At 30.7% G+C, this 14,958-nt stretch overlaps 1 protein-coding gene across 1 annotated transcript; it reads left to right on the top strand.

Moving 5' to 3' along the window:
- Positions 1–5,721: 5,721 nt before the first annotated feature.
- On the top strand, positions 5,722–6,315 carry LOC141679265 (uncharacterized). The gene has a single exon (XM_074485769.1). The coding sequence runs from the start codon at positions 5,722–5,724 to the stop codon at positions 6,313–6,315; it is 594 nt and encodes a 197-aa protein (XP_074341870.1).
- The last annotated feature ends 8,643 nt before the right edge of the window (positions 6,316–14,958 follow it).

The raw sequence follows: 14,958 nt of genomic DNA, 5'->3' as shown, positions 1-14,958 counted from the left end.
ACTCGTAAATTGCGAGAACCAGAAATCATGTATTTTGAAATATTTGGCTCATATAGTGTATATATAATTGAGCTGAGTTATTATCATCCAGTCATGTTGGAAGTCATCTTAAATGCACTCTCAAATTGCAAGAAATAAAAAACCACTTATTAAATTTGAAAGTGTCATGTAACAAATAATTGCCCATCTGATAAGGGTCATTAACCAATCACCAAGCCTTTTAACTTTTATTTATAGGCATAAATAAGCACACACATACGTGTAGATAGACTTTGAAATGAAGCAAATATGAAGTAATTGAAAAAACTGTAGGTGATAAGAAGGAAAATAAAAGAGATGGCAACAAAGTTGGAAAATGTCCTTAGCCGGACCACCAATAATTTAAACCCCTTTTAAGAGTCAACAAATTTTAACTCATACATCAAAACAGTTGGGAGTGGGGGAGGATATTAGTGCTTCCTGTGCGGCCATGTTTCCGTCCACTGCATTTTTTTCATTTAAGTTCCGAAAATTTAGCGGTATCGATACTGAAATAAACTCAGATTCGATAATTTTATTGTAAATATTTCATATTTACGGATTCTTAAAAGATAATTGTATAGTAAAAATGATTTATATTATGAATCTCTCGAGTTTGAAATTATATAATCTGTTACGATGATGAAATAAACTCAGATTCAGTTAGTATATCATCGGTTCTTTGTGTTTGTATCCATTGCATTTTTTTCATGCAAGTTCCGAAAACTTAGCAGTAACGATGTTAAAATAAACTCAGATTCGATCATCATATAAATATTTCGTGTTTACGGATTTTTATCGAAAGATAAATATATAGTAAAAATGATTTATATTATGAATTCCTTGAGTTTAAAACTATATAATTTGTAATGATATTGAAATAAACTCAAATTCGATCAGTATATCATCAATTCTTCATATTTTTAACTTTCTATTTATTGCATTTTTGTCATATAACTTATAAAATATAGTGGTAATCATTTTGAAATGAACTCAAATTCGATCACATCAGTAAATCATGAGTTTTTCGTGTTTACGGATTCTTTGAATCAAGTAAAAAAGGGGAAATCTGTATGATTCAGATGTTAATATTTGAAAGATTGACCTACTGATCTCCTAAATTAGTTTGAATGAATCAACAATAATATAAAGTTACACAACAATAATTACATTTTTGCATTCCGGATGAGATTAATATTTTAGCTTTGGAATCGCACTGCACTTTTGATATAATAACATGATTAATTAAAATAAAGAAAAACATGGTGCGCACTTTTAATTAAGTGGAGCCAAACAGGCCCCATTGGTAATGTGTGTGTGTCTTTATACTTTTGTCAAATTGCTTAAGCAAGAATCATAATTAAGCCTGCCAATATTCTCTTTAAACTTTACTTTTTTCAGAAATGTTTAATTAAGAAAAAGTACAGATAGATTAATTAAAATATTGTAGTTGGTTTATAAGATCCATAGTCTTGAATAAGTCATCCAAATTTGCACTTTCTTCATCTGATCCTCTTATAATCATAATATGATACACAATATTATTTATAATAATGAAGATATGAATATTGATTTTTTTATTTTTTATTTTATCATCTTCAGAATTCATGCTCCTTTCTTATATTACAAATGTGAGCAAGCACATAGAATCATATTCCTTATGTACCAACCATTTTTTTACACTTTTCTTTTTGAAATGTCTCATCCAATTTTTTACATTTCAAAACTTACCAAAATAGTTAATGGGTCCCACCAGTTTCCCACTTTTTCTTTCTTTTCACACTACTTTTACTCCACCATCTCCCTTTTATATATTAAAAATCAATGGATCTCACCACTTCACTCACTTTTCTTTCACTTTTTCACTACTTTATACATATTTCTTAGTCTCCGTGCCCAAACCAAACGTAAATAATTGGTCGAGATGGAGGGAGTATTATATAAAATAATTCCCAAATTTTTTAATGTGCTCTTAATAAAGCATAACAACTACTTTCAGTGTTAATCACCGTAACAAATAGTTCAAGATAAACGACTTTTATAACATATCATATTACAGTATTGGCATAAACAATTTTTGTAACATATCATATTACAGTATATTTTTCTTATTATTATGATTGCAATTTTGAATTGTCAAGACAAAGACTATAGATCAAGGTGGTGGTCTTCGAGACCATAAAAGTCCATTTTTTGTGTGATGCTGGTGTGTGTATTTACACAGAAAGATAAAGTTGGGGAAGGCAAATAAATAAAAAAAGATGAGAAAGATGAATAGAACATGCAAACTGAGGAAACAGGGGATCACCCACATCCACAATTCTATTCAAATTTCATTGTTCCTTCTAGAATATTTACCCTTTTTTTTGTTTTCCTTGGATATTAAATCTCGTCTTTTAATCAAATTTTGCATATGCAGGAATAAATAATTTGTTATCAATTTATAACGCATAAAAATTTACATGTGACCTGTTTTCGATGCATTAACATTTGTAGACAACAAAAATTCAAACTCGTGATTTTTGACATTTTTCACGGCTCTTAGCCGATATTTCACGTTTAACAATATTAGAATATAGTATAAGATTCAGAGTTTGGGCATTTTTCTAACTCACGAACAATGGGCATTAAATTTATGTCCCAAACTTTTTCTAGAGTTTGAGATGATGAGCTGACCTGGGGTGGATCGAGAAATTTTTGTTTAGGGAATACTGAACAAACTTTGATATCAAAGGCATCTTTATATTTTTAAATTTTGATTGAACACTAATATATATATATTTTTTAAAGATTATGATGAAAAAAAGTAAAATTTGATATTATGAAGAACACGTGTTCTTTGGTGTCCCTTAGTAATTAAGTGACAAATGTTTAAATTTACTAATCATTAATTTCCAATGAGGTGTTGTTTTAGATTATATAATGTAATGTAATTAATTTAATTGAATTAATAAATATAACGAGTGTACTATGTTGAATGTACATGACCTTAAAAAGATACCATAAAAAGGGAGGAATTGAAGGTTCTGCAGGTGGGGAGGAGTAGGTGATGCATTTCATTCATGCCAACCTTCTCGAGCTGGCAACTAGCTAGCCTTCTCGACAACAAGAGTTAAGGTGCTTATTTTATACTCTGTCTATCTCATTGATTTCTATACGTTACTTTTCGGCATGTTTTTTAATGTTCATTTAACACATAATTTCATAATATTTTTTAAATTTTTTTTTCTGAATAAAAGTTTCGTGTTTAAATTTTTATTTAAAAAAAAATTTGGAAAAAACATTACGGAATTATATTTTATAGAGGCCTCGAAATGCATGTAAATAGTAAACGTATAGAAATCAACGGGACGGAGGGAGTATGGTTACCTATACATTTGCACCATTTATATACCCTCCTCATCAGACGTTCTAGCGACCTAGTCCTAGCTTATACATGCATGCATGTATGCATGTAAGTACACACAATTTATATCATATCAATTGTTCATATTACCGTTTGAGGACTTACGTAACAACACGAAATCGGAGGTTAATAGAATAGTAGAGTAAAAAATAGACACAATACTAAAAGAAACAGGTTTTTTTTTATTCATCAATTCCGATTGACACAAAAAATAACAAATAATGATCAAACATACAGTCAAAGTTGACCGAATAATTCCGAGTGAATGATAAAAACGATTCGTATATATAATTTACATATCATCAATTGTTCATATATAATTTGTTTGCGAAAAGTTTTCGCAAAGATGCGAAATTTTAAAATTGAAAAATTAAAAGGTGGTTAAAATAATGGAATCCCCTGTATTTATTCAATTTCTGGTTATATGTATTGTAAAATTTTGCGTACATATCTTTCGGAGGCAATGACTTAATCGGAATCTCTTCAAAATTTAAAAAGTTGATATTAAATCGATTACAGAACTTTTCTTATTGTAAAAATACTATGTAATTGAAAATATCAGCTACTCGATCGTAGATTTAAATCCTAAATCACAATAAAATTATGCAACAAAAATATATAAAAAATTCATCAATAAAAGCGAATATTTCGACTGTCCAATTCCCCACATGGTCGGAATTGAAGACACAAAACCGACCGTTGAGATATTAGAATTTCTTTACGATTAAACATCCCCTGCATATATAGGTTAATATATATATATATATGTATTATAGTTCATGGAGGTTAACACATTTGAAGATAATAAGGGAAACCTAATTTAAAACATTAAACTAGTGAGCTCAACAAACATTTTAGACTTTTGTTAGAAAACTTGTACAAGCCAGCAAATAATGTACACATAAAATTATACACTTACGTGTAGCGCAACTGTGTCTTTTGGACCTCAATTTCCAGGTGGCGTGCTGGTGTGCACATTTATTACTGACTTGAAATATCTTTAATTATTGAGATGGACAAATTAATTGAGTTTAATATTATTCCACGTATATATAGGACCGTCTAGTAATTAATAGACTTTGTTTAATAAATTAATTTTAAACTCATTCTAAGCCATTTAATTAAGAAAATTGAGTAGTTTGAAGATGACACTTCTCTTTTGTTTGCTAGAAATATTAAGGTTCATATTATTTTAAGTTGATTATCTTTTATAAATTATTTAATTTATTCTTAAAATTATTTTTGTTATTAGTGTATGTTTTTAATAAACAAATTATAGTACTCATTTTATTAAACGTTGTTTTCTTAATTAGAATGATACTAGGCGAAAACTTTATTTAATTTATAATTAATGACTACTAGGTGTTTAATTGGTTATTAGTCGCTTAAAAATTGACCTGATAATTTTTTATTTCGTATATTTTCGTATCATATATTATCATGTTTTGTGAATCCAAATTGTTATGTATTCACTTCGTTTCATGTTCGTGTTGTGTCTTATTTCCTTTAAATTTTGAATAAAAATGAAATTAAATAAATAAATACAAATATTTAAATATTTAATTTTTACTACTTAAGGTCAATATGTCATAAAGAAATATGTGTGATATTTAAATTTAAAATTATTTTTATACTTATCTTATTCAAAAATTATATACAAAAATATGTATTCATATAATTTTAATATTTTTTTTAATATTTATATATTTCGTATAATTTCGTGTTGTTCCATGTTGTTTACTATAATTTACCAACGATAAAATAAAAAACAACACTAAATATACTTTCGTTCATATTCTTATACGGCAAAAATGAACTCAAATCCCTATTTTCATGTTTTCATTTCATGTACGAAAATAATAGTCTACTCTACTTAAATACACGATATATGAATTATTGAAATGTGAAATATTTTGCAAATATTTTATGACATTTTTAATTTCTGATATTATATATATGTACCTATTAATAGTTAAATATTATCTAAATGATATTTGTAATTTTAATAAAAATTGATTATTTAAAGAGCCCTTTATTTAATTTATATATTGACAGAGAATTAGGGAATTTTCAATACACGCCTTTTTTCATTTTTTCCCTTAGTTTTTAGCTTTATTTTAGCTGGAACTTCATTACTTTCTTGACCTTATATATAGCTCTCTCATATCTCCCTTCTAAATCATCCCATCCCATCCCATCTCTCTCTCTCTCTCTCTCTCTCTCTCTCTCTCTCTCTCTCTCTCTCTCTCCCTCCCTCTCTCTCCCTCTATCTCTCTCTCTCACAATAAAAAACACACATGAAAACTGAACCAAGCTCACCCGTGGTGGCCAAAAAGCTATGGAACACAGTAAGAATAGTCTTCTACATGTTAAGGAAAGGTGTACCAAAGAGCAAACTCATGGTAGACATTCATTTGATGCTCAAAAGAGGCAAACTTGCTAGCAAAAACATTAGTGATCTCATGCTCCAACACCACTATCCCACCACCTTAAGTTGCGGCTCCACCGATGTCGCCATGTCTTTAGTTTATCCTCGAGAATACGAGTTTAGCTGCAGTAACAGCCCTGTTTATCCCTCCTACAACTCGAAAAGAAAACATCGTCATCACCACCACCATCACCACCACCGCCAATCCGATGAGGAGAGCAATGTCAGTGAAATTGAGGCATCACCAATGATGCATTTGCCCGGGTTCGGACGGAGTCCGATGGTGAGGCAAACTAGGGTAACGGATTCACCCTACTTGAAAAAAGATGTGGAGGAGAATAATGTTTATCAAGTTGACAAGGAAGCTGAAGATTTTATAATGAAGTTCTATATGGATCAATGGAAGCAACAAAAGATGATCGAATCCTCGCCTTCACCGTACCATGCATGGGGAAAATCATAAAACCGGCCGGGTTTTTTTTTTTTTTTCCGGTGGTTTTGTTTCTGTTTTTTACATTTTGAAGTAGGGTTTTATATTGATTGTGCATATATAAAGTCCACTATACATATTTTCCCACAAAGCAATTCAACATTGCTATGATCATGTGTAATTAGTCATGTAATATGTGATGGTCATGATGCCAATTGATTCTTACCCTTTAATTCTTATTTAAATTAAACTTTGAGTTATTTGTATTCAATTCTTAATTAGTTATTAATTGTTGAGGTATAAGATCATATTTATAGATTTAATCCGACATCTTAAAATTTTAGAGTCAGTATTTACTTGACATAAGATCGTGTTGATAAATATTTTTGATGATAATCATATGTGAAATTATTTAAATGCTCACACACATATGCATCCGGTGTTACCGGAATTGCTTGTACTATGTGATGGTCATGATGCCAATTGATTCTTACCCTTTAATTCTTATTTAAATTAAACTTCGAGTTGTATGTATTTAATTCTTATTTATTTATTGAGGTATAAGATCATGTTTATAGACTTAATCTAACATTTTAAGATTTTAGAATCATTACTTATTTGACATAAATTTTATTGGTAAATTATTTAAATGCTCACACGCATATGCATCCGGTGTTACCGGAATTGCTTGTAATGGGGACTAGCGACATGAGTATTGAGTGGTGTTCATAAAGTTTGATCTACTGATCATCAAGATGAAGTTGAAGAGGGTCCTTGTGTTTGTCCACACCATTTAAGTTCTTAGTGTGTTGCTTGTCAAAGTTGGTGGACTTAGAGCTTTGGAATTATTAGGGCGTTTATTTGAAGTTTCGTGACTTTTGTGTTTTTTTTTTACCAAAGTTTCTCCTATGATTTTGTAATTTAGCTACTTCTTTTGTAGGTCGTTGAGAGGTCAAATTTTCTAGACAATTGCTAGGAGAGTACTCACTGGTCACTTCACAATGATAACAAACTGAAAACCCTGATAAGTAGAATTGATTTTTTAATTATCGGTATCATTGAACACAATATATGATCTCACTGCAAGAGTCGGTAATTCACTAAGCTTGAAGTGTGAGAAATCAAATATAAACATCTAGTCGGGTGTGCCTTTAACATTGGTATTGGAAGTTTTTATCGAACCTTTCTTTGATATTGTTGTCCAAGATTTTCGATGAGTTGATTATTTACGAGCAATCTAAATTTGATACGAAAACTAAACTCAACTTCAGGTTGTGAGGTTGTGATGTCAGTATTTTACACCTATATTACATTATTCAGTTTTCCGGTGATCTTAAAGTAGATTTTGGGAAAAACTCGTAGTTTCATCTAAATGTTAAAATGGTTGGTGGTGAAAGTATAATGTAAATTGACGTGTCTATGTAGAATAAAAAAACATAGGTCAGTAAGACGCCCATATGGTGATTATAAGCTGTACAGAATCTTGGTCGTGATCGATGAGGCACAGGCAGTTGGGAGCACCAATTTTTTATAGCTTGGTATTTGGGGAAATGGTCAGGTTGTCTGCCCTGTTTCTCTTACAAGTTCAGTAGTCAGGTTTAACTCAGGTACTTGTATTTAACTACATGTAGCATTTGTACAGTTTATATGTTCAGTAGGTCAAGAATTGAATGTAGTTGATAGTTACCCTACTCAAAGACAATTGATAGCCAGAGTCCTGAGAGGCTCAAGAAGCTTTTAGAATTGAATGATTTCTTTTCTGAAGTGAAAATTTATTAAAAAATTGAAAAAAATGTATGTGGACGGTTAAACACCTCTCCATCTAATTGTATTTATTGACAAATGAGTCGTTTTTCGATATCCCAACTGGTGCCACGTTAGACCGTCTCGAAATCAGACAGGGTAAAAATCAAACTGATAATATTTCAACCCGGAACATGGGAATATACTCGATCGCATAATACTTTGTTCAGTAATTAACGCTCTCACTACAAGAAAAACGGGTAAATATGATCAGTCAAAAATCGATGCATTTTAGTTAAATACAACCGTCAGTCAGAAAATGATCTAGTAAGTGGTACCGGGGATACATGTCCCCCATAAAATTAAATTTTACATTTTTTCACCATTAAATTTTTAGAAACTATACGACAGTGCGTCCTCAAAATTTAAAAATATAAATGGGTTTTCTTAAAAAATCGTCAGGTTTCCCCATAAATAAAAATTTCTGGATCCAATCCTGCCGCCAGCGGTTTAGTTTCACTAAATACGATCGATTTAAAATTGATCATACATATAAGAGTGATATTTAGTAAGTAGATTGTATTTAAACTAAATTCAAGTGCACTGTGATATTTAGTTTATCACAGTATGTTAAATCAAAATGTTAATCAAATTTGAGCTATGTTTACAATTACATAAACCGTCGAATCACTAAATCATAGTTTCGCGCACAAAATCTTGGTACACCTGTCAAGAATTAATCAACTCTTTCAATTATTTTTGCGTGTAATGTGTATGTATACGGAGTGAAAACACAAACACGTATAGACGATTGAAATGGACGACTCGAAATAATTTTGATTAAATGTGGAATGCAGTAGAGTTGCGTTACAAGTTGTGCAATACAATAGGAGGATGTGTGCAAATTAGCCAGGACTCGGCATTTAAGTCTTTCATTCTCTACCATTTCTTTTTGGGGATAATTAGTTAGAAGGCTAAATGGGTATCAGGGTACTTCCACCGTCCCGCTGGATAGTTTACGTACACTGTTTGTATGTATTTCAATATTTCAATAAAATATAGTGTTATAGTGTTTTTTCTTAAATTTTTTTTTAATAAAAGTTTAAACATTAAATTTTTTTTCAGAATTTTTTTAAAAATAATAATAATTATGAAAGTATACTTTAAACGAGTATTGAAAAGCGTGCCGAAAAGTAACGTAAAAAATCGAATGAGACGGAGGGAGTATATGAATTTATTTCTTTAGAATTTTCTAAGTCATCGATTGGCTACTGTTCAAATTATTGACAAGTGTATTAATGTACGTTACATGTTCATAATAACAATTCCAAGCACTCATTCTATGTTTTTTTTCAAAACTAGGTGTTCGGTCATCTTGCGCGCAACTTAACTAATATTAAAAAAGACTAATGCAATATTCCATTGTTATGACCTTATACTTAAATTAAAATTGAATCTTAAAATTGAATCTAAGATACCGAAGAAAAAATGACAAAAATAGCTGATTTTTGAAAAAAATTAACAAAAATAGTGATTCTCAAAAAAATGGTCAATTTTGGCCGAATGAATACTCCACTGTCAGTTGGGTATCCCAATTCGTATAAGATACTCCACTGGTAGTTGGGTATTTCATATATTGGATACTCCACTGCCAGTTGGGTATCTTGTATAAAGTGGATACTCCACTGACAGTTGGGTATCCCATTGGCTAAAGTTGGCTACTTTTCAGAAATTAGTTATTTTTATCAATTTTGTGTAAAAATAGGCTAAATTTGTTCTCCACCCGATACCGTAATGAATTTCTAAAATCTCGGTCTCAAGTTAACTGAGCAACCTACATCAATAGCACTCATACATGTTACACTGCATTGTTAGATGACTGCTATATGTATAGTCTCAAACAAATGCTCCATTTTATTCCAAGAAATTAGTTATAATATTTGAATCGTTATTTGTCTATTCTAAATTTAAACTTATAATAACTAGTTCATGATTTAAATGAGATTAAAATATCTTCTCCGGTTCATTTTTATTTCTTTTAATAATTTATTATGTAAACCTACATTTTTATAAGAATTTTAAACCCTTGGTCATTGATCAACGATAATAACGTGAGAACATACTATTTTTAATGTTGTCGTTACATTAAAATGAATTAAAATAAATAATGTCGAAATGTGACCGAATGAAATTGTCGTCATTTTATTTAAGGTACATTTATTTAGGTATAAGTTTCGTCAGTAATTTTCATAGTAATAACCTTATGGCAAACAAATATTGATTATTTGAAGTCCTATGGATGAGAGGTCGACAAAAAATCTGAATTTGGTAACCTAACTAACAGTAGAGTGTTACATTTGTGCATGTGAATGTGCGTTTATACATGTGACCCAGATGGTTGTGTTTTGTCTCACAAAATATCCAGTCAAAACTGGGCAAGAAACAGTACAAACTAGATTTCTTGCTGATTTTTATTTTCTTCATGTGTAACGCACGTGCCATCCAATTATTTCTCACATTTATTTCATTTCCGGCTTTTTTGTAATAACCCTATTACCCTGAAATTGTTGATAAAAAACCAATAAATCGAAAGAATCGAAAGATAAAAAGTCTGTGTTTTACCACCAACTTGTGATTTAATTTAAGAGTAGTGATTGGTATCCCGGATTTATTCTCAATTTTTTTACTTAAATGATGTGTTATATATGTGTGGGGTTTTAATTTGGGGACATATATGTATGTAGAGCTGCAAACGAGCAGAATCGAGCCGAGTTCTGTTCGAGCCGAGCCGAACATATATTTAACCGAGTCGAGTTGTTCACTAATAGTTCGCATATATTTTTTAATCGACCAAGGTTAAGGTATAATTTATAATTTTATAAGTTATATGGAGATCAAATACTAATTTCATCTTACAATTATATATGCACACTCACACTCTACACTCGTTTCTTAATTCATATAATTTTATCAATTTTATTTCACAAGTCAGAGTTTTAAAAACAAAATCATTTTTATTTTAAATTATTAAAACATTCATAACTTTAGAAATCACACATTACTTTTAAATTGTTGATGTCGATTGTCAAAGATTTAGTATTTTTTTGATATTTCAGTTAAATTGGTTTAGATTTAAAGAAACATATAAAATAAAATAAAGGAAGCAAGCCCCTTTAAGTGGTTGAAAAATATAATTATTAAAAATTATTTTATATTTTTTTAAAATATTATAATGTTATAATTTATTTTAATAACTCACTATTTTAATTTATTCGAAATCGTAATTTTGTTGATTTTATCATAGACTCCTCTAATATAAGTGTGAGCTGAAATTGAGGCTTAAGTTTAATTAGAAATTGTTTGTTTAAGTAATCAAACTCTAGAGATATGTATAAAATTAATTAAATTATTTTACTGTTAAAATATGTATTAAATTTTTATTAATTTAATCATTTTACTTTAAAATTGGTATTAAATTTTAATTAAAAATTTAAAATCTTTATACAAGTGATTAGTAAATATTTAATATATGTTATATATAAAAATTTTATCCGAGCCGAGTTACCGAGTCCGAGCCGAGTCTGAGCCGAACATCCCAAAAACTCGGCTCGGCTCGTTTAATTATCCGAGCTTGTTTTTTTGTTCGCGATCGGCTTGCTTAAGAAAACGAGCCGAGCTGAGTTCACTTAAATGAGTAGATCCCGAGCTTTATTCACAAACAGCTTTGTTCATTTGCAGCTCTATATGTATGCAAACATGGTTCATATTATTATTAGGAAACTTATGTTACGGGCTTGACACATCATCATTTGGGGAATTTTTGGGTAAAATATTTGCGATTTCTAGTATTTTTCTTAATTTAATTCACATTAAACAAGAGTTGCAGCATATAAGTAATTAGTCTCCCTTTGATTTTTGCACACATTTTAAGTTGTTTTGACTTTATAACTAAAATTAATATTTTAAAATTTTGTTTTTATAAATAAAAATATATTATCAAAATTTTAGTTCAGAAAAAAGTTTAAACAATAATAATTTTAACAATAAAATCAAAATGATGTGTGCGAAAAAGTAAAAAGCGCGAGTATTAGAAAACAAACTGAGTAACGTTAGTGTGACTAATTGGGGAAAGAAATTAGCGAATGCTCAGCAATTGGGCCAGGCCCAAGCCCATTGGCAAAACACATGAGGGAGGGCTTTTGAATTATCTAAAGTGTGAGGAATTTATTCACAGTGTAACAAGATATAGTAAAGGCTGGGCTGTATGTATAGTAGGCCCAACCCATATTGATGAAGTTGGGCTGTACAATTTTAGATATTATCAACCAAACCAAGATGGAAGCATGTCATGTTTGAACTTTGAACTTTTAATACTCCTTCTGTCCTAATTTATCTGTCTTGTTTGACTTTTAATGGTCAAATTGACTCAAATTTGACCGTAAATTAAAACTCATTTTTTCATCATTTTGAAAAATTAAAATATATATATAAAAGTAGATTAAACATACTTTCTAATTATATAAATTTTATAAGTATTTTCGATATTATACTATGTGAAATTTTTGGTCAAAATTAGGTCAATTTGACCATAAAAAGTAAACAAGACAGATAAATTGGGACGGAGAAAGTAGCAAACAGGTAAGCAGATGAAGCATAACATGTTCCGGGACGAGATTTTCTTATTAGGTATATCGAAACTAAATTCAACAAGTCACATGCAAATAAACGATTCAACTCCAGTGAAATATAGCCTTCTTTCGATATCTTTCAACTCCAAATTCGCAACTTCGATTTTACCGCACGTATTGCGAATTTGTGATGATTACATGAATGTTTGGATTGTGAAATTACATCATATAAACCGGAACGAGCCAGATGAGCAAAATTATTTAATATAATTTGTTTTTAAAATCTCGAAATTTTTTAAAAATCATCAGTAGAATGTTTTTATTAAACCCCCACTACAATATCAAATCTTTGTGATACATCATTTTAGGCTAGACTGGTTTTGAAATCTTGTTGACCGGGAATAAGAATAAAGTTTCAATAAAAAACATATTAAACCTTCATTTTAATTCTATGTAAGTGGGTTAAAATTTGAGGAAAGTGGGTGGGTCTTCATTGGATTCTTTTCAATTTCTGAAATAGTACTTCATATTTGATTATGACCCAAATAAGGCGGGGTGTATTATTATTGTGTAGGCAACAACATTCACATGGATCTCGTCAAGTTATTCTTGTCTTTTCAGGTATTATCGGGGATATATATACACTTCGAGTTAAGTGAAAAATGCCATTAGCTCATGTAATACCAATAGTTAATGTTATGGATAAAAACTAATATATATAATTGTTGTATTTAATATTAAGGAACGTGAGCTGCGAAACTCGATTTGACTGCTCTTGTGTTTCGTGACTCAATCTGCCTTAACAAGATGTCTACGTACCTTGCTGACTGCCAAGGATCAAGTCAAAAAACGTAGTTCTGATTTGTGGGGTGAGACCCCTTATATAGATGTTGAGAGTCCTTGAATTGGACTTGGTATAGGAGACTTGGTGGGTAAGTCTCATAATTAGAATGGACTTTGGAGTCCTAGATAGTAGAAAACTGATTCCTTATCCTTTTAGGTCCCCTTGAGGCCAATCTACAGGGATTTATATCCCCACTAGGACTTATCTTAATAGTTGTTTTCCTCCTTTAATTATTAATTACGAAATTAATAAATAATCAGGGCTTTTGGGTCTTTTTTGTTCCATCAGGCCTGATCAATGTGTTGACCTTTTTGGTCTGAATGTCATACATCTTCTTATTAGGCCTAGCAGCCCACACCTTGCAATATTTAATTATACAATCAGGATTTATTTATCCCTATCATTTGCCCCCCAACTTTTGGGAAACATTGATTAGGTTTCGCAGAAGTTAAGTCTATTCATTCCCTTACAGGGTTTCGTTTTTGCGTAAAGTGTGGAGCGACCTACACATTTACAACGACTTTTCCTTTAATTCAGGAATTATCTTAATTTCCAGGAATTTTTCCCTAATTTTCTGGATTTTCCCTTAATTTCTGGGTTTTCCCTAATTTTCTGGGATTTATCCTTAATTTCTGGATTTTTCCCTATTTTTCTGGGATTTATCCTTAATTTCTGGATTTTTCCTTATTTTTCTGGGATTTATCCCTTATTCTCTGGATTTTTCCCTAATTTTCTGGGATTTATCCTTAATTTCTGGATTTTTCCCTATTTTTTTGGGATTTATCCTTAATTTCTGGATTTTTCCCTAATTTTCTGGGATTTATCCTTAATTTTTGGATTTTCCCCTATTTTTCTGGGATTTATCCTTAATTTCTGGATTTTTCCCTAATTTTCTGGGATTTATCCTTAAATTCGATCAGGATGTATAAAAAAGATTTCGATCAGGATCCTGATCGAACTAGCTCTGGAACTAACATTCTGGTCGACGGGATCTTCGATCAGGATATATGCGGAATCGATCAGGATTCCTAATCGATTTCGATCAGGACTCTGATCGAACTGGCCTTCAAAGTGACACTCTAGTCGACTGAAACATGGGCTTAGTCGACCAGAATTCCTGATCGATTTCGATCAGGATTCTGATCGAACTAGGTGGCTTTCTACCGTTCTGATCGAATGAAATATCGATCTGGATTCTCTTCTGTGTCGATCAGGACTCTGATCGATCTTAGTGATTTTCTTCCTTCTTGCTCGAATGAGATATCGATCAAGATCCTTTTTGGGGTCGATCAGGACTCTGATCGAACTTAGGAGATTTCTTTCCTTCTGTTCGAATAAACTATCGACCAGGATCCTGTTTGGCGTCGATCAGGACTCTGATCGAACTTAATAGGTTTCTTCCCTCTTGATCGATTGAAGTATCGATTAGGATTTTTTTCTTTGTCGATTAGGACTCTGATC

This window comes from Apium graveolens, chromosome 8, assembly GCF_009905375.1.
Source record: "Apium graveolens cultivar Ventura chromosome 8, ASM990537v1, whole genome shotgun sequence".
Lineage (NCBI taxonomy): Eukaryota > Viridiplantae > Streptophyta > Magnoliopsida > Apiales > Apiaceae > Apium > Apium graveolens.
The sequence above is the reverse complement of the archived record's forward strand: the minus strand, read 5'-3'. Positions and strand labels throughout refer to the sequence as shown.